This window comes from Calypte anna, chromosome 8 (genome assembly GCF_003957555.1).
Source record: "Calypte anna isolate BGI_N300 chromosome 8, bCalAnn1_v1.p, whole genome shotgun sequence".
Taxonomy (NCBI): Eukaryota; Metazoa; Chordata; class Aves; order Apodiformes; family Trochilidae; genus Calypte; species Calypte anna.
The window spans coordinates 13804940-13822058 of record NC_044254.1 but is presented as its reverse complement, the minus strand read 5'-3'; the positions used below and the strand labels follow the sequence as shown (position 1 = coordinate 13822058).

Sequence of the window (17119 nt, the reverse complement as noted above, 5' to 3'; positions counted from 1 at the left end):
GTTGAAAGGTTCAAGGGAATGCTAGAGTCTCAGGGAAAACAAGCAGTAATCCTTTGGTATATTGAAGTAATAGAGCTGGAATGAGCCAGCAGTGCCCTTGAAAGTGAGGTTAGTAGCTAATGTTTGATGCATTAGAGAAGGATGGAAAGAAGCAGGGAGGGATAACACTTAAGAAACATATGCCAGTGAAGTGATAATCTCACTGTATCAGAGAAAAGGGTACGATAATCTCTCGGAGAAAAGGACATTTCTGTAATTGAGAAATTAAATGGATAAAGACTGCAGCTGTTGAGATCCTAATAGTACAGATTTTACCAATATTTGTTCATTTTGTGAGCAAAGGTTTCACAGGATCAGTGAAACTCCATGTGCTTGAGGTTAAGCATTGCGTATGAGGAACTTCTCAGAGCAGATTTTTTAAGGGTGATAATTGCAAAGCTGATTAAATGATTAAAGCAGATTCTCTAGTGATACTGCAGTGCTAATGCATTCTTACAGGACAGTCTTCTGGTTTTCACCTTACCTGGCCTCTCTGGTATGTTTTTTCTGTAAAGTATGAAGTATATCCTCAGTTACCACTTTGAATCTAAGCTTCCTGGCTCTATGTGTAGAAAATACTGATGTATTGTAATTATTTAATTTAGCAGAATATCTCTTCAGTAAAGCTGTATTTAAAAGTTTATTTAGTAAACTTTATTAAAAGTTTAATAAAGCTGTATTTAAAATTTAGTACAGTTTATCCAGTTACATTAATCTGGCTGGAAACAGTTTACTGCTTGAACTACAAGTAGTTTATTTGAATTATACGTGGTTTTCTGTTACCCTACATATATATCAGGAATCCTAAGTTGCATCCTGAGAAGAACACCTTTGTTAGGTGTTTTTTCTATAGTATATGCCTGATTTCCTCTCAGTATTTGTGTACTGGTTGAGCATTTATTGATGTTGTTGACCCAGTTTTATTGCTCTTCAGCATTCAGCTGTAGTTACCAGGAGTCTACTGTTTTCTATTACAGTTCTTTATCTGCTACATCTGTTTTATTGCAAAAGAACACTGCACATTACAGTTGTAAAAATTGACTTGTTTCTAAATGTACAGTTTCAGAAATCAGAGAAGCCCATGGAGGTGTGGTAAATGTATTGTTTAATCCCTCCAGTTGTTTGTTGAAATGGGAAAAATTATTTTGCAGAATGGTGAAAAGTATTTTAATTAACACTTCAGATTGTTGTCGAGTTTGGAATTCTTGATGTGAGATGTTTGCAGTACTCTTGAGCAACAAAGTTCCATATCAATTGGAACACTTTGTAGAGGTTTAGTTAAAAGTATGATTGCTAAGATATTAGTATATTGTATTTAAGCAGGATTTTAAAATGGGAATACGACAGATCAAGCTAATGGCAGTCATAAGGACAGAAGCCGAGAATTGTAGCAGTTTACAGAACTTTAAATCCTTTTTAAATTGCTCTCTTGTTCCTGGTGATTGCCTCTATGAACTGGATGATCCATTTGATGGCCTGGTTTGTGGAATGCTAGAAATTCAAGTATTTATTATTACTCTGTGCTATTATGTATCGTCCAGAGACATAAAGTTTTGGTATTTTTTCAATGCAATGGAAACAAGAAACTTCAATGTTACTATCAGCAATGCATTTTTAGTTGTAGTTGTATCAGATCAAAGCTTTATTTCCAGCCTAATGGACTACTGCAAAATATTTAAGTATTAATACTGGGCACATCTCATATGAGTTGGTTTCTGCATAATATATATAACCTGTTTTGTAAACTTCAATTTTTACAGTAAAACCAATTCCAGTATAACATTCAGAGCAAAAAATAAATCTTATTACAGTATAGACTCTCCTTTACAATTTAAGAATTACCAAGAATTAACCTGTGTCACATTCCTTTAAAAGACCTGGGCTAAAATCTGGTTCTCTTCATGACTTCTTCGGATAGGTAGATCAGAATGTAAGTGATATTCTCTCCTGTTTTTCTCTCACTAAATAAATCTTTCTAGGCTGTGTAAGGTTATTTGCAGTTCTCAGAGGAGTGAAGTTGTTTTTAAGCAAAGAAATAGAAGAAATCTGATATTACAAAGTAAAAACTTTGCATAGAAGATTTAATTGCTGAAGAGATTTTTCGAGTTACTGTTGACAGGGCAAGATAAAGCTATTCTTAACTGCTACTTGTTTAAATTTTGCTACCTTTGTTTCAGCTTATTAGTTTACTTTGAAGGAGAGTAGAGATGCTTAATCTTGGTATAAAATACTGTTAAATGTATCTCAGTTCAGCAGTTAAATATTTTATGCTTTTTCATGTCATGGATATTTTTTTTCTGTTACAGTAAGCCTTATGTTTTTTTTAAATGTAAATTACCCATTCTTACACTCCTGCATTCTTGTAGGAGTGTAATTTTGTTTATGCTTATCAAGTGTTATAAAGTATCTTGGAAATAAATCCTTCATGTAACTGTTTTGTTATATCGTATATGATTGAGAACACTCCAGATTTAGTCAAATATATTTTGATAAATTATCTTCTGAACTTTAAAGTATTTAATATTTTTTGAGGCTTAGGGTGAGAATAGTTACAAATTAATACCATTAATTTGACAGTTTTATTCTCCTGTGTGGGAATGATATGTAGTTGTCCTTGAACTCTTTTCATGATCTCTTGAGGAAAAAGATGGGTGGCTGGGGAGTATCTTCATTTTCTTTGATGTCCCATTATATGATAAAGAGGCATCAAATTCAGGTACTGGAACATGTAAGAAAATTACTAATTAATTTTTATTTTGCTTTTATTTATTTTCTTTTAAAAAGATAGGCATGATTAGAAATACTTAGAGAAAAGTCACTTCTCTTACATTTTTTCTACCACAAGATCCTGGTGTATTTTTGATTACAAGTAGGTGTGGTTTAATCAGATTTCAAAAGGATTTGCTAGGATGCAAAGTGTTAAGATGTCTCAAATATGAAACATAGATTTTGAGTGGGCTTGTAATTGTGCTGATAATGTTAAAAAAACAATTGCAACTCCCATACATAATTAGATGGTTTCAGTTTTATAGTCAATGTAGGAAGAAAAGGCATAGCATTTTTATTCAGAATAATAGAAACAATTTTGTGGTTCTGTCATTATTTCATGGTTTTTTCAGTAATAGAGGCTTTTTCTCAAAATGTATTTAGCATTTTAAGACAGTTCCCAGAATATTGATTATTTACTGCAATTTATCACTTTTTGTTTATCATTTTGCTATTTTAATTCCCTGGGGACTTACTGAAATGAGTACTTAGTACAGACATGAATGGCACTTCATGTTAAAGAATGAAATTTCAGACAGTTGGGTTTTCCATATAGTATACCAAGAATGTGGTGTGGCAGTAACATAAAAACCAGAGGAAGTTTCATGTCTTCAGGCAGGAGAAAGGCTGTGTTACTTCTGTGTACAGGCTGGTGTGGAGTGTTTTATTCTGTTCCTTGGGTAGAACTGAAAAACTGAACTATTTTGAAATGAAGCATTAGGATTTGTAGCTGGTTACTGGGCTGATCTGTAATAGAATTTTGAACTACATCTGCAGGTTATTGTTGAGCGTTTTTTTTACAGTTTTGCTCTTTATTTCTGATCTGATAAACTTGAGAAGTCATTAGGAAAGAGGTCTACTTATTGTTTACCACAGCAGCAATTTTCTGTGGCTGTCATCAATGGAACAAGTTGCTTCAAGTGGAGTATAGAATTAGCATAGTGCTTAAAGTGTTGCTGTTAAATTGATTTTCCAAAGTGTATTTTGTTAGGGCAGGGAGGTTTTCTGTATCTGCCTACGGAGTAACCAGTGAAGTTATGTCAGAAATGTAAATTATGCAAAAGAGAGTTGTAGAAGGAAGTAAAAAGCAAGCATTAGGAAGATGGGATAAAAAAACCAGTTGATTATTAAAAAGTGATCCTGAGAAATTATGAGAGAGGAAAAAGTGGCCAAGATGTTTTTGTTTCAGTCACAGATGAAGCACCTGAATTTGATGCTTATTATACCTTTCTGGTATTGGCCCTTCAAAAAGAAATGGATGGATGGAGTCTGGTGTCAGTATTGCCAGATGCAGCCCCATCATTCTGTGTTTGTTTCTGTCCTCAACGTGAGTACTGTGTCTTGCTTCAGAAATGCTTTCACTGCTTATTCTATACATTGGCTTGCCTTTAATATTGAACTCCTGCAGTGGTGTGGAACATATTTATGGAGCCCATTTTCTGTTAATACTGATGCAATTTCTATGCCAGATTACAGAAACCGTATTAAGTTTTGAGTTTGGGCTTTGTATATGTTTTGGAACAAATGAGAATCATAGCTATGACAGTTCAAAACTGTGGGGTTTTTTTCAGTACACTGAACTTTGTACTCAACTTCTGTATATGCAACACAACGTCTAAATAATAGAGGTTCTTTACTGTTTTAAAAATGTAACTTTTCTACTGGAAATGCATGTGCTAACTGTTAAACTGATATAATTCTGATAATCCTTGTAATTTAAGGTATTTGGGAAAGAAAAAAAAACTTGTTAATCTGGAAGGAGAACAGTATGTGTTTGTATTGACTGATCTTGCTAAGAAAGTGCATGTCTACTAGAAAAAGAAGTTCTATAAATATTTATAATGTTGTTCTTACAATATAGGTTATGATTCTGAAGTCCCAGCCTAGACAATTTGAGGCTCATATCTTAAAAACTCTGAGATAAACTGACTCACATCAGAATCATATTACATTTTAATGTTATCTGAATCACAAAACCTTGAAAAATTCCATGGTTCGAAGGTGCCAATAGTAACATCTGCTTTTAGTTTAAATTCTTTACTCAGTTATATTAATGTTACTATGAATTTTCCTTTAAAAAGGATGAATGCAGTAGGTTCCATTGCAAACAGAGGATGACTTTTGTGTTGTGGGGTTTTGCTTTGTTTTGTTTTTTTCTTTTTGTAATTTGTTTGTTTGTTTTTGTTTCTTTGTTTTTCCCCAGAGTGTTATCTTTATTTGAAATAGAGTTCCAAAGAAGATAGGAAGGCTGCAATTTATTGCTATGTTGCTTTCCTCTTAAGTATGTAGATCTGGTTTTGTAATCAAGTTGGAAAAGTTTTTATTGTTGTTTGCAAGATATTCATGAAGGGGGAAAGGGGTGGTTTGTATATTCTTTCTCTTGAGTACTAAATATTCACAGGTGATACTGTAAAGGGAAGTTCACCCTGGTTGTAGGAATGAAAAGTAGGTGGATTGTTCCCAGAGAAATCCTCATGTCTGAGTTGAAAAAAGCCTAACAGCACATGGTGCATTAGTTAATAGAAGAGTGGTCCAGTCTAGTTACTGTTTACCTAAGCAGTCCCTGGTGTTCTCTTTCATGGGAAGTGAGTGTGCTCAGAACAGTCTGTGGTTATTAGTTCTTCTAATGTTAACAGCCCTTTCTAAGCAATAAAAGGTTAGTGGTTCAGTTCAGTGCAATTGAAGAGCTGATCAGAATACCTTTGTATGGGTATCTTGCTCTGAGTGATTTAGAAGAGCAAATACTTGTTGACAGTCTGTATTTGTACAATTGTATTTTTAAATACCAGTAGCAATAAGTGGTAAGGTATATGTTTTCATTTTAAATCTATCTGATGGGAGCTGATAACAGCACTAGGAAGTATCTTCTTCCTAAGTTCCAGTTGCATTCACTGTATTACAGTGTATATTACAGTGTACTGTGACTGTTGCTGAAACAGCTTAGCAGAGCTAAATAAGGAGATTGTCTGAATCTGTGTTTAAATGTAAAATATGCACATTTAGCAGAAGATCCAATATGTATTATTTCAGTACCAAGTTCTTGCAGGTTTCCTGAGTATTTTAATTACACCTATTGTGAGAAGTTACCTAAAAGTTAACACCAGGATATGTTGGTTTTATTTATGTGCTATAAGTTTTTTGAGTTCATTGTTTACTCCAATTACTATTTAGAAATAGCACCATGAAATATGTTCTGTTTAAGGCAATATTTACTTGAGTTTAATATTCTAAGTAAAATGCACATTTACTAAATGTGTATGAGGAAGGTAAGGGATGTCTCTGTCTTGAAATGGTGACGTTTGTTTTCTACTTTTTTTTTTAATCCACTGAGATAAGGCTTTAAATGTGAAACACACCAAAATGAGTCTTGCATGGGATTTGTGCACCCTACTTGTAAAACAGCTTATGGCTTTTGAATCAGTTAAATGTGCTGTTGTGAGACTAGTCTACTCAATAGCTGGGCAGATAAATACAAGGAAGTGATATTTGGATGACAGGGAAGTTGACACTCTCCCTTATTTTTCACCTCCCCCAGCTGCCAGAAAGTACTTCCTTGTTTTAAATTAGCATGGTTTGTTATCACAGTAATCCTGGCTTTCTGGCTCTTTGTCAGGTTCAGAGCTATGACTCTATACTATTGTTCAGAACTATAGTATAGACTCTGACTGAGTTATACGCAAAATAATAATTATTTTGTTTATGTAACATTTCAGTTTATTAAAACTTTCACTAGATAGTGCAGCGTAAGCTGGGCTTCGTGATACTGCAACTGGACATACTGTGATACAGCTTGTACAGAGCTGTGCATGTACATGTAAGGAGTGGAGATGTAACTTGCTAAGCAATGACTGTGTCCTGCAAAGCAGGGGATGCATTCTGCTTGCAGCAGAATGAGCAGCAAAGCTGGTGGAACTGATTTTCTTCTGAATTTGTGATGTAAGGGCAGCTTGGTGTACTGTAATAATCTTTCATTCGCAAAACCTTTTTTAGCAAAACCTTACTGACTCCTCTTTACCTCTCCCCTGTTCATTGTACCTGCAGGGTTATAACCTCCTAATCTCAGGGAAACATTCGAGTTTGTAACCTTGATATCATTCCCCTCTTTTCTTGAGCACAGTGTTCAGAGATCACTATAGTGTATGGAGAGGAAAAAAAAGCAATGCATATTCTGCTTGTTAGATGCTACACCAGACTGGCCAGAGGAGAGGAACTTGTCTCTCTCTGCAGAAGTTGGTGGTAGGAAAGATCTACGGTATTTTTACAAGATTTTAGAAAACAGGTCCTTTAGATTGCAAAAATAGATTGTAAAGTCACATATGCAAGAACTTGAGAATGATAGGGTGGCTTGCTCATTTAGTGTCCTGTGGATGCATTTTTAATGATATTGTGGAAGTAGCCATTATTTGTAGAGGGGCATTAAAAAGTTTTAAAGTTTTCGGTAGTTTCATCAATGGATTGCTTAGTCATACACTAAAATATTCACCTGGTATATTGAGTGTCAAATTGTGTAGTAGTCGTTTTTTAACCAAAGGATGAAATTATTCTTTACACAGTTTTTCAGAAGTAAAAATTTTGCAGATTTTCTGCATGGTAATGTTAGTCATGCAGTAAACATGTTGGTATTGTACAGAACTTCTGTGTCAACGTGAAAACCTGCATGCCTCCTGCTCATACAGTGAATTCAGCAGTCTGTTGCTTCATTGGTGTACAGCCCCACTGTTCTTCCACTGGTGGTGTAAAGATGGGATTTTCTCCAGGTATTTCTTAAAATTAGTAACAACATTTATAAATGTTGTAGAGACAATAATATTTTTTTACTGTGTTGCATCATACCACACTTCATTTATGGTTAGCACACTTCCTGGCTCCTTTTGCAATATACATAACTAGGACTAAAATTTACTTAAGCTTCTCTCTATTAGCAGCATTCAGCCACTGCCAGAAGATGCAGGAAGTGTCTACTTTTGGGCTTGGCTGTGGTGAAAATAAGATTTCTTGGTGTTTAGGGGAATGGACATAATTATGTCCTCCATATATACAAGACTAGTGTATTGCTGTCCCAGTGTTAAAGTGGCAACTCTTTTAATTCAGTAATGCTTAAAAACATATGATTTTTTGATCTGCCATTGTCTTGGGCAGAGATTGTTTGAAATGGTCTGCTGTATGTTAAAGTAGGAATTAAACCTAAAGTAGAACTAAGTGGAGAATTACTGTTTCAGAATTAAGGTCTGGTTCAAGTGCAAATAAGACTCAATATTTTAAAGTTTTTTTATTTTAAAAAATGCAAATTTTAAAAAAGTGTTTATTTAAACAAATTTCCTTCCAATTAAAATCTTAATTAGATTAAGGGGCTATTTGAAAGCAAAATGAGTGGATTCTGATCCAGTTTTCATAATAGGGTCTCTTATTTTCCTGCTTTTTCTGTTTTATGTATTTATTGTATTCTACAAGTAGAGGGGTGTGTGTGATTTCTTCACATAGAGGTTAGCGACTCCTTCACATCTGTGTGTCTTTGTATTTTTCTCATAGTGGGGTGGTAGTAAGGAAGTCCATTCTTATTGCTTGGGATATAGTATCTTACCTCCTTACTAACTTCTAGGTAGATGTTAAAGCTGATACGTGTGCTCAATGAAAAACCCTGTAGATAAGGACAGTGTGAAGATGCTGCCATGGGGAGCAGGGAGGAAGGGTGCTGTACCCATGTGTTGCCACAGTGCCCTGTGTTGGTAAAACTTTCTGAGGAGGAAATAGTGCATTTAGGAAATGGGACTGCTGGCTGAGTGAGGATGCAGTGGGTCTGCCAAATGAAGACAGAGCAGGAGTCCTCTGAGAGAAGCAGAAAGCATAGGTAAACTTGTGAAGAACTGAATTTTTCTTCAGTTTGCATCCTGATGCAGTTAGGTAAATTCACTGTTTTAGTTCCTATTGAAGGTGCCCATGCATTAATTGAAGAATTCTGGAGGTGATTCATAAGCCAGACAAATAGGAGCGGTTGTTGAGATGCCTTTGGGGTAGCTCATTCATTTCATCTGTGATCTTTGGATTGGTGCTCAGTGTCCCCCCTGTGAACTGTTTCTATCAATTTTCTCTGCTGGTAGAAAACTAATGCTGTCAGAATTTAATTACTAGTCCAACTGGTACATTAATGAGTTAATGGAGTGCACAGCTATAATTCATAATGCCAGTCTCTAATGTCTTCCAGCTGATCTGTTCATCCCCTGATGCAGAACTCGATACTGTCGTGGTTCTGGCAGGTCATTCCAAATAGAACTCTTCTGTCTGTGGCAGATCCCTGACCTGTTACGGAAAATAATGTCTGTCACAACTGTGAAGTTGTTACCTGCCACACAAGACAATCCTCTCCTGCCAGACCTGACTTGGCTTAAGAAGTTTTCAAAGCAGTTCCTATGCTGCTGCTCTGAGGAGATCTTTAAAGAGAAAAGCTCAGAAGTTGTATTTCTCTTCTTCACTTGTGGCTCTCCATTTTTAACTTCACATTAGAGACCTGACTTGCTTTATGTGTCTTAAAACATGGCCAGTTCTCCAGCAGCCCGGTTCCACTTTTAAGTTGTTGGCTCAATTTATCTTTCAAACATTTATTTAATCATAGAAATAGAATTGTTAAAGTTGACAGTAGCTTTTTAAGAATATGTACAAAAGTTTAACAGGTGAATGGATTTTTCATGCTATGAATTTATTAATTCTTTATTCTGTAAAGCAAAGTAGTCTTTCATCCAGCTAGAAATAATTTTTTAATTCCCATTGTTTTCAAAACTCATGTGTATTAAGTATGTCAGTTCTGCATTTCTAGTAGTTTGAAATATTTTCAAGCTGTGACACAGTTTACTGTTAACATCAGTGTCTTAATTTTTGCAAACAAACTAGCTCCTAGTGCTAAAGGTTGGCTAACGTATGGTTTTCAGTTCTTTTTTAGGAATTACTTTTCCTTTTTTTTGTCTCCAGAAAACTAGTAGATACTTCTCATATCATTCTGCCTGTAGAGTCTACATTGAACTTTTACTTCATGATGAAATGAAAATGCAAAGTACTGTTTATTTATATGCACCTGTAACTTTTTTTCCCATCTTAATATCTGAGTGACTTTGCTTTATTTCCAGGGTAGCTATAGCTTTTGCTGTTGCTTCTCATATTAATGTTCTGCTCTATAAAATACTTTAAGTTTGCTCACAGCCACATTTTCCCACTCTCTAATACACTGAGAGTTTTCAGAGAAGAATGAGGTATAATTGTCAGGTTAGACTGGAAGTGACAATCCAGAACTCATAGAAAGCAGAACAGCAAGACACTTTCTATTTTGTTCTTGGTATAGAAACAGCTCTTTGTTAGTATTTAGATCTGAAACTAACAGGATATTTTAAAAAATTACCATTAAGCTGGAAGCAGTTCTTTTCTGCCTGTTACCATGAAACAGAATGTTGCAGTTGTAAGAAAGAGAGAGAACAGTAAATTGGTAATTATAAAAACAAGAAGGCAAGATGAGAGATAAATGATAACCACTTCAGACAGTAAAACAGATGAGCTATTATCCTAAGATGGAAAAGGAAGCAGGAATGCATAAACATAGAGACAAAAGTAGAAAACTGAACCAATTAGGCACTGAAGAGGTTTCAAAGATCAGAAAAACTGATGTGTATTCTCAGAACTAGATAAGTTTGACATACTCTAATTAAAGAACAGTTTTATAATCAATCTTGTTCTGAAGGCAAATAGGAAAAGGTATACTATATATCTCATTATTGTATTTATGTCTGATGTTGGTTCACATAATTTTTAATGAAGTACGTCAAGTAATTCTCTACACAAAAACTGCAAGTTCTTTTAAAAATAAATACGTTTTCCTGGAGTCATCTTATTCATACAAAACGTGGAATTATTCGAACTTAATTCAAGGATTTGATCTAAAAAAAAAAAAATGGGAAAGGAAAAAAGCAAGCTGTGTCATGTTTCCTAGAAACAGGTCAGATAGTTCAGAAAAGTTAGATAAAATTTCAATATGCAAAGCTAGTAAGTTTGTAACATTTTGTATCTTCTTCAACTTGTTGGATAGACTTGTGTCTTTTTGTCTTCTGAAGTATTGGTGATACATGAAGGAAGAACATAATGCAGAATTTAACCTGTCATTTGAATTTATCCATAATTCAAGTTCATTTGAGAAGCCCTCATGGGTTTTAATTGAGTAAACAAGAGCTGTGTGTAGTTACATAATCAACCACATGTTCTCAGTTGGATTACTGTGGACTTGCAGTTAGCTGTGCAGTTAGATAATTTGTTGCTTTTGCTAAAGTGCTAATAAAATAAAGCATTTTTATCTGCAAATGCATTGGTGGTTTTTTGATGCCAAGTGTTTTGATCTGTGAACAAGACCCGATTCCCACTTTTCTGTGAACACCTTCTTGGTAGAATCTTATTATGGCATATCATGTATTTTCCTTGCCCAGACTTCATGAATATTAAGAATTTGGACAGCAAAAGATGGGCTTGAGTTTTTAATCCCGCACTCAGTGAATCAGGAAGTTTAGACTGGCCAAACTATGCATCCTGGAGAACAAAGAACTGGGGAAAAAACCTAATATTTTGCCAGTGTTTCAAAATTGCAAATAAGATCCCTTGGATAACTGCAGGCTAAAATTGTGGTCTGATGAAAACATAGAGGAATAATGATATACAAGAGAATGAAATGATGGTAGCATAACTAATGCAAAGTGCAATGATTTAAAATATTTTTAAAATAAATATATTGTAAAGATACTTGAGATTTAACTGAATGTGGTAATTGAGATACATTTCTTAAATTTGTATTTGAATGTGTTCTGAGTTTAATATGATTTTTAAGGCTTTCAGCTGCTGCCTGGAGATGGAAAAAATGGAGGTCAGTGAAATGGAGACTTATCAGGTATTTGTTGTATATACGGTAAACTAGGGTTTATTGTAAAGAATCATTTAGTAAAATGGAATTCTTTTACAGCAGTTGATACCACTCTTAGCTTTTAGTGCAAGCTAGGAATTCTTTCTAAAGCTTATGAAAGCTGGGAACATTAACCCTCTAAAAAATCTCAGTCTGGTTAAGTGCATTTTATATGAAACCCTCGTATATAAGAGTGTCTGGACTAACTACTGAGAGGCTTAGGAAAACATAAAGGGTTCTGATATTTGTCCTGTAGCATTCTCTCCATGCTTACTCCTCTGAAGAGATCCGCCTTGTTTTTCTTTGTTCTTGAGGCTTGTTTAGGGAAAAAAACAGGTGTCTGTAAGAGGGGGAGAGTTGATCTTGAGTTTATCCCAGGAAAGAGTGTTTATTCTTCGGTGTGGGTTTGATTCAACTTGGCTCCTTGCTTTGATGCTTCATCTGTGTTATTGTAAAGCTTCCTGGTGTCTGAAAAACCTGTTTACAGCTGTCTGAAGTATTTGTAACATTGATCTGTGGTTCCAATAAATAATCCGAAAGAACAATTTAGGGAGATGACATTTATTTTGGAACAGTCTATATTGACCCACGACAAGCTTCTGAAGTGTTAGGTTAGTTTGTTGATAATGAAGAGATTTGGACTACATTCCAGCTTTTGAGTGGGCAGTTACTACATAAAGTTGCCATCCATTAGCTGACATTAAGCAGTGTAATAATGGTCGGCTGCAGTTTTAATAAAAGTTTTTCACAAAAATTGCCTGTGGGGAGTTACTAGAGAAACAGCATTGTATGTTTACCCCGGAGTATTGCTGAGAACATACTATTTTATTTAGGTAGTAGATAGCCAGATACTGTAGGATGTGCTCTTTTAAATTTTTTTTATTAATTGCCTTTTGTTGATCTCTAGTTAATGCAGTTTTCACATTTCTTATAAAAGACTCAGCCAAATTAATGCACCATTGTGTTAGTTTTGAAATTCTAAGTTTAAATTTTACTGCAGCTATTTGATCCATTTTCCCCTCTGTACAATATTGTCTGATTTTTGCAATTCTTTTTCAGCTGAGGATATTTCTTAGCTTTTATCTCAGTCCATTAGTTTTATTTTCTTTGTAGCAGTGTGGAAGTTTTTCTGCTTATGTTCCTGGATGAAAAGCTTTTTGCTTAATCAAGGCCCAGAGCTCAAACATAGATGCTTCTGGAGAGAAGTTGAAAGGACCATAAGTGAACTTGTAACTCACTTCTGTGATCTTTTCTGCAAAGGCCATTCCTTTATGCTTATGCATAGATACGGTCTTTGTATTTTGTTTGTGTATCTCAGTGTCATTACTGAGCATTGCAAGATTATTTTTCTGACTGCAGACTTTAATTCACTGGCTTATTGTTTATAGATAATTTGGAAAATTTTAAAGCTGATGTGTTTGCCTTGTATATTTTCTTTATCTGTTAATTGAGAGCTCTGCTCTACAGGAAGTATGCAACTTAAAGAGAACTTAGGAGACATAATCAGTAAGTCTAATTTTATCCTATAAATCAATGTTTACGTGAGAGTTTATTATAGCAGTTTTATTTTGAATACAAGTCTACAGACCATAGTCTATCAATATATACATTTTTTTAGGAATCCAACTTTTGTCATTGAAGAAACAGCCAGTTTTCAAAAAATGCTTTGGTACTTGAATGTTTTGGTGTTTTATCCTTCATACTGTGTGCTTCCTTCTAAGATCTTAATAAAAAATGGCAGTGAATGAAGTGATGTTGTGAAGATGTCTCTTTAAAAGAGAGGAAAATAGAACATGCTACTATTTTATTTTAATTTTTAAAAATTCCAGTAAGCGTGGACTAATGGCCCAGTAAATTAGAATTTCGGTTCCTTGTCAAGGATAGAGTTAATGCATCCTTGAGTAGTTCTATTGATGTCCATAATGGTGGAAGAGCTGAACTGGTGTAAAGGTCCACAGAGTGATGAGAGGAGCTAATGGGTTTGATTCTTTTTCATACACAGGATTTTCCCTGTTTGAGTTGTTCTGTGTATGTTCTATGTGTGTTCCTCACACAGGGAGGGAACAGATTTTTTCTTCTCTTGAGAGGCCATGGGCTAATCCTACAAAGCTCCTTGCATAGAGCTTGCCATTTCTGGAATTGCATGAAGAGGTGAAATTGAGGAAAGGAAGAGATTTTGACACTCAGTGAATGATGAAATAGTAGAGCATGAGGGGAGAATAGCATGTCAAATGTACTCACTTTTTTTTCCATTCCTGTTTCATATTGTAGTGGAGAATTGGTTTTGACCAGCACAGGTTTTTTTTGTTAAAAAAACCCAAAAATTTGGGAAGCCATCCTCTCTGGTTACATGTTTGGAAACATAAGTAATGTGGTGTTCTGTAAGTCTAATGAAACCTTACCCACAAATGAGAGCTTTGTGGACTAAAGAGCCTAAGTAGGACAGCAGAGGCTTTGTTCTTCAGAGCACTGAGGGAAGTCAGCTCTTAGTGGTATTGGATGTCGGCTCCGTGCCAAAAGCACCTTTAGGAAACTTCTTTTTCGTGGCAGGTTAATGTTGTCAGAGTTATTACAAAAATGAGTGGATTATAAAAAAAGAGGCTTCTCGAGACTGATGATGTATTTTAATGTGTATATGTAGCAGTGGTTTGAGGCTGCAATGTGGTAACCATCTCCCTCTTCCCACACACAAACCATGCATATGTAGCTTTTCTAAATATAATAGCAGGAATGTCACTTTATTTGACAGAAGATATTTGTCCAGTTTATAGTGGGTGCATCAGAACAGTATGAGATACAGGCTATGTTTTTCCAAATAGTCATTAGTGCCACTCCTGTCTCTTGGCTGTTTATATGGTTCTCTGGTGAAACAGATCAGGGAAGGTGGTTGTAGTTTTGGTGGAGAGGCTGATACAGAGGCACATGGCTGTAGTGGAACAGGATGGGTGCTTGCTTTTGTTTATCAGTACTTGCATGCCATGGGATTGACGTGTTCAAGGCAGTAAGAGCCATGGTTGTTAGTCCATGGTGTATGATACTGAGGGCTGTGAGGCAAGATTGGAGAGTAACCTTAAGCCCATTATGTTATTTTTTATTATTGTTGTTGGTTGTGTATGGTTTTGTTGTCTTGGTACCTCTTAGTGAACACAGTTTCCTTGAGTCTTAAGCCCCGCAGTGTTTTATGGCATGTTTTGATTTCGCTTGAGATCATCCTACTGCATATTGAAATTGAACAGACATTGCAAATACTAAAGGACAAAATAATTCATCCAGAAAGTTACTAAATCTGCAAGACACAGCTTCAGATAAACACCCCTCATAGTTTTTTGTGTAAGAAACTGTATCTTTAAAAGGTTATTTTTAATATTTTTTCTCTTTTATACGTTTTACTTTTTAAATTTACTGTGAAGTGTGTTTGGACTCAGGACAGAAACTGTGATGTTGCAGTTGCTTGTCTTTGTAGGTTAGTAAGTGACTGTTAAGAAAGATTTACAGCTAATAGTGTTCTAAAATGAAAATCCTTGTTTTTTCCACTTTTGCAGATTTTTTTAGAATAAAATACAAATATGTGCAACGCTAAAAATATTTGCTAGCCCTGTTTTAGTCCTTTATCAATTCCTGCATAATTCCTTACCTACACATTTCCACTTGTTTTTTGAATTTTCAACTTGTCCTAATTAGTGTGTCAGTACACAATAGAGAGAAAGATTTGGTTTGAAGATGATTTAATGATTGATAATGGTTTAATGTATTTAAAATCCTCCAACTTCTTATGGAAGCATAGTTTATTTTAGACTGTTCTTCTGTTTTGTGCCTTTGCTTTGGTATAACTTTCTTAATGGTTAAAGGACAGGATTGCTTTATTTGGTAGAGCTGATTGGGAACTGTGTACATGGATTTGCTTTAAAAAATGTTTCATATGCAGAGTCATGCATTCACCTTAGTCATGCAGCTGTATGCTCTTTTTCTTTCAGTGGTAATCAACAGAAGTGGAAGTAATTTTTTTTTATCCAATGAAATTACAACTTGTGTTTTAAAACTGCTGAACACATCTCTTGTTGAACATACTCTTACTTACCTAATAGTGGTCTTCGTTACCTTGGTGGAAAAGATGCACTTTTGCATTGAAGGATTTAGGGGAAAAAAGAAGTGAAAGTTGTCAAAGACTACATACAATTACAAATGCAGGTATTTGGAGCTCTTTTTACAGAAAGAGGTACATCTGTGCCTGCACATACAACTTACTGTTCTGGGATATGGCTGGTGTAGATACACACACACACACACACAAGTGATTTATAACTTGAATAACTTTTGTACAAGTAGCAAGTATTCCTGAACAGCAGAAGTCATAAATAAACTCTGTCATTTCCAGTGCTGCTATACTTCTTTAATTCTGGGTATTTTTCTTGACTTTTGTTTTTAAAGGATCAGTTTGATAACTTGGACAAGCATACGCAGTGGGGCATTGACTTCTTGGAGAAATATGCAAAATTTGTTAAAGAAAGGATAGAAATTGAGCAAAACTATGCAAAACAACTGAGGTAAGGATTTTTATTTATTTATTTATTTATTTTAAGATTCTTAGCACTTACCTAGAATCACTGTATCAGATGATGGGCAAGTATGTAATGTCATGATTAATCACCATTTTTTATTTGCAGAGTGAATTAGGTCACTAATTCTTTTCATAACAGACAAGTTTTCTTGACTAGTCCAAATCAGAAAGTTATTTTTGAGTGTGTGCTTGCTTGCTTGCTTGTTTTTGCCTTCTTTCCTCCATCTCTTCCCCCCACGCTTCAAATCTTTGAACTTAAAAGGTTTAAGACTTAAATTATCAGATTGATAGTGGAAAAATATTTATTTTGTTTTCAGCATATTTTTGCAGAGTACATTATCCATATGTACATTTTTGTTTGTGAATTCAACTAGCTTCAAGCCTCTGCTACTAATTAATTTCTCATGTTCAACTGGCAAGTGCTACACTAAATTTTATTATGACATCTGATTGAAATAATTGAGTAGAACTTGAGAGAGCAGCAGATCTTTGTGCTCAAAACTCACCCTGTCCATAGCTGGTCTTGTCCATTTGTGTGAGACTAAAACCCAACCACCCATTTTGTCTTACCTCTTCAGCTTACTTTCAATTGATGCCAAGTGACATATTTTTTAGGTCCAATAGAAATTTCACCTCAGGGATCATACAAGAGTAGCTGCAGTGAAATGTCAGAGAATCTATTTGTTCAGGGTAAAGTAGGACTGATTTTTACCAAAAGGTGCACAAGATTTATAAGATGACACTTTGGTAAACTTGGCCTTGACCATAATCTTTGCTGTCATTTTGGGGATTCAGCTGAAGCTGCTGCCTACCCCTTATCAGACTGCAAC

At 35.0% G+C, this 17119-nt stretch overlaps 1 protein-coding gene across 3 annotated transcripts in view; it reads left to right on the top strand.

Moving 5' to 3' along the window:
- Nucleotides 1–17119, top strand: part of FNBP1L (formin binding protein 1 like) — a 54087-nt gene that overhangs the window by 10009 nt on the left and 26959 nt on the right. For all 3 annotated transcript variants that reach the window (XM_030455051.1, XM_030455052.1, XM_030455053.1), the window contains exon 2: nucleotides 16160–16275. In XM_030455051.1, coding sequence (XP_030310911.1) covers nucleotides 16160–16275 — 116 coding nt within the window. The remainder of the gene's footprint in view (nucleotides 1–16159; nucleotides 16276–17119) is intronic.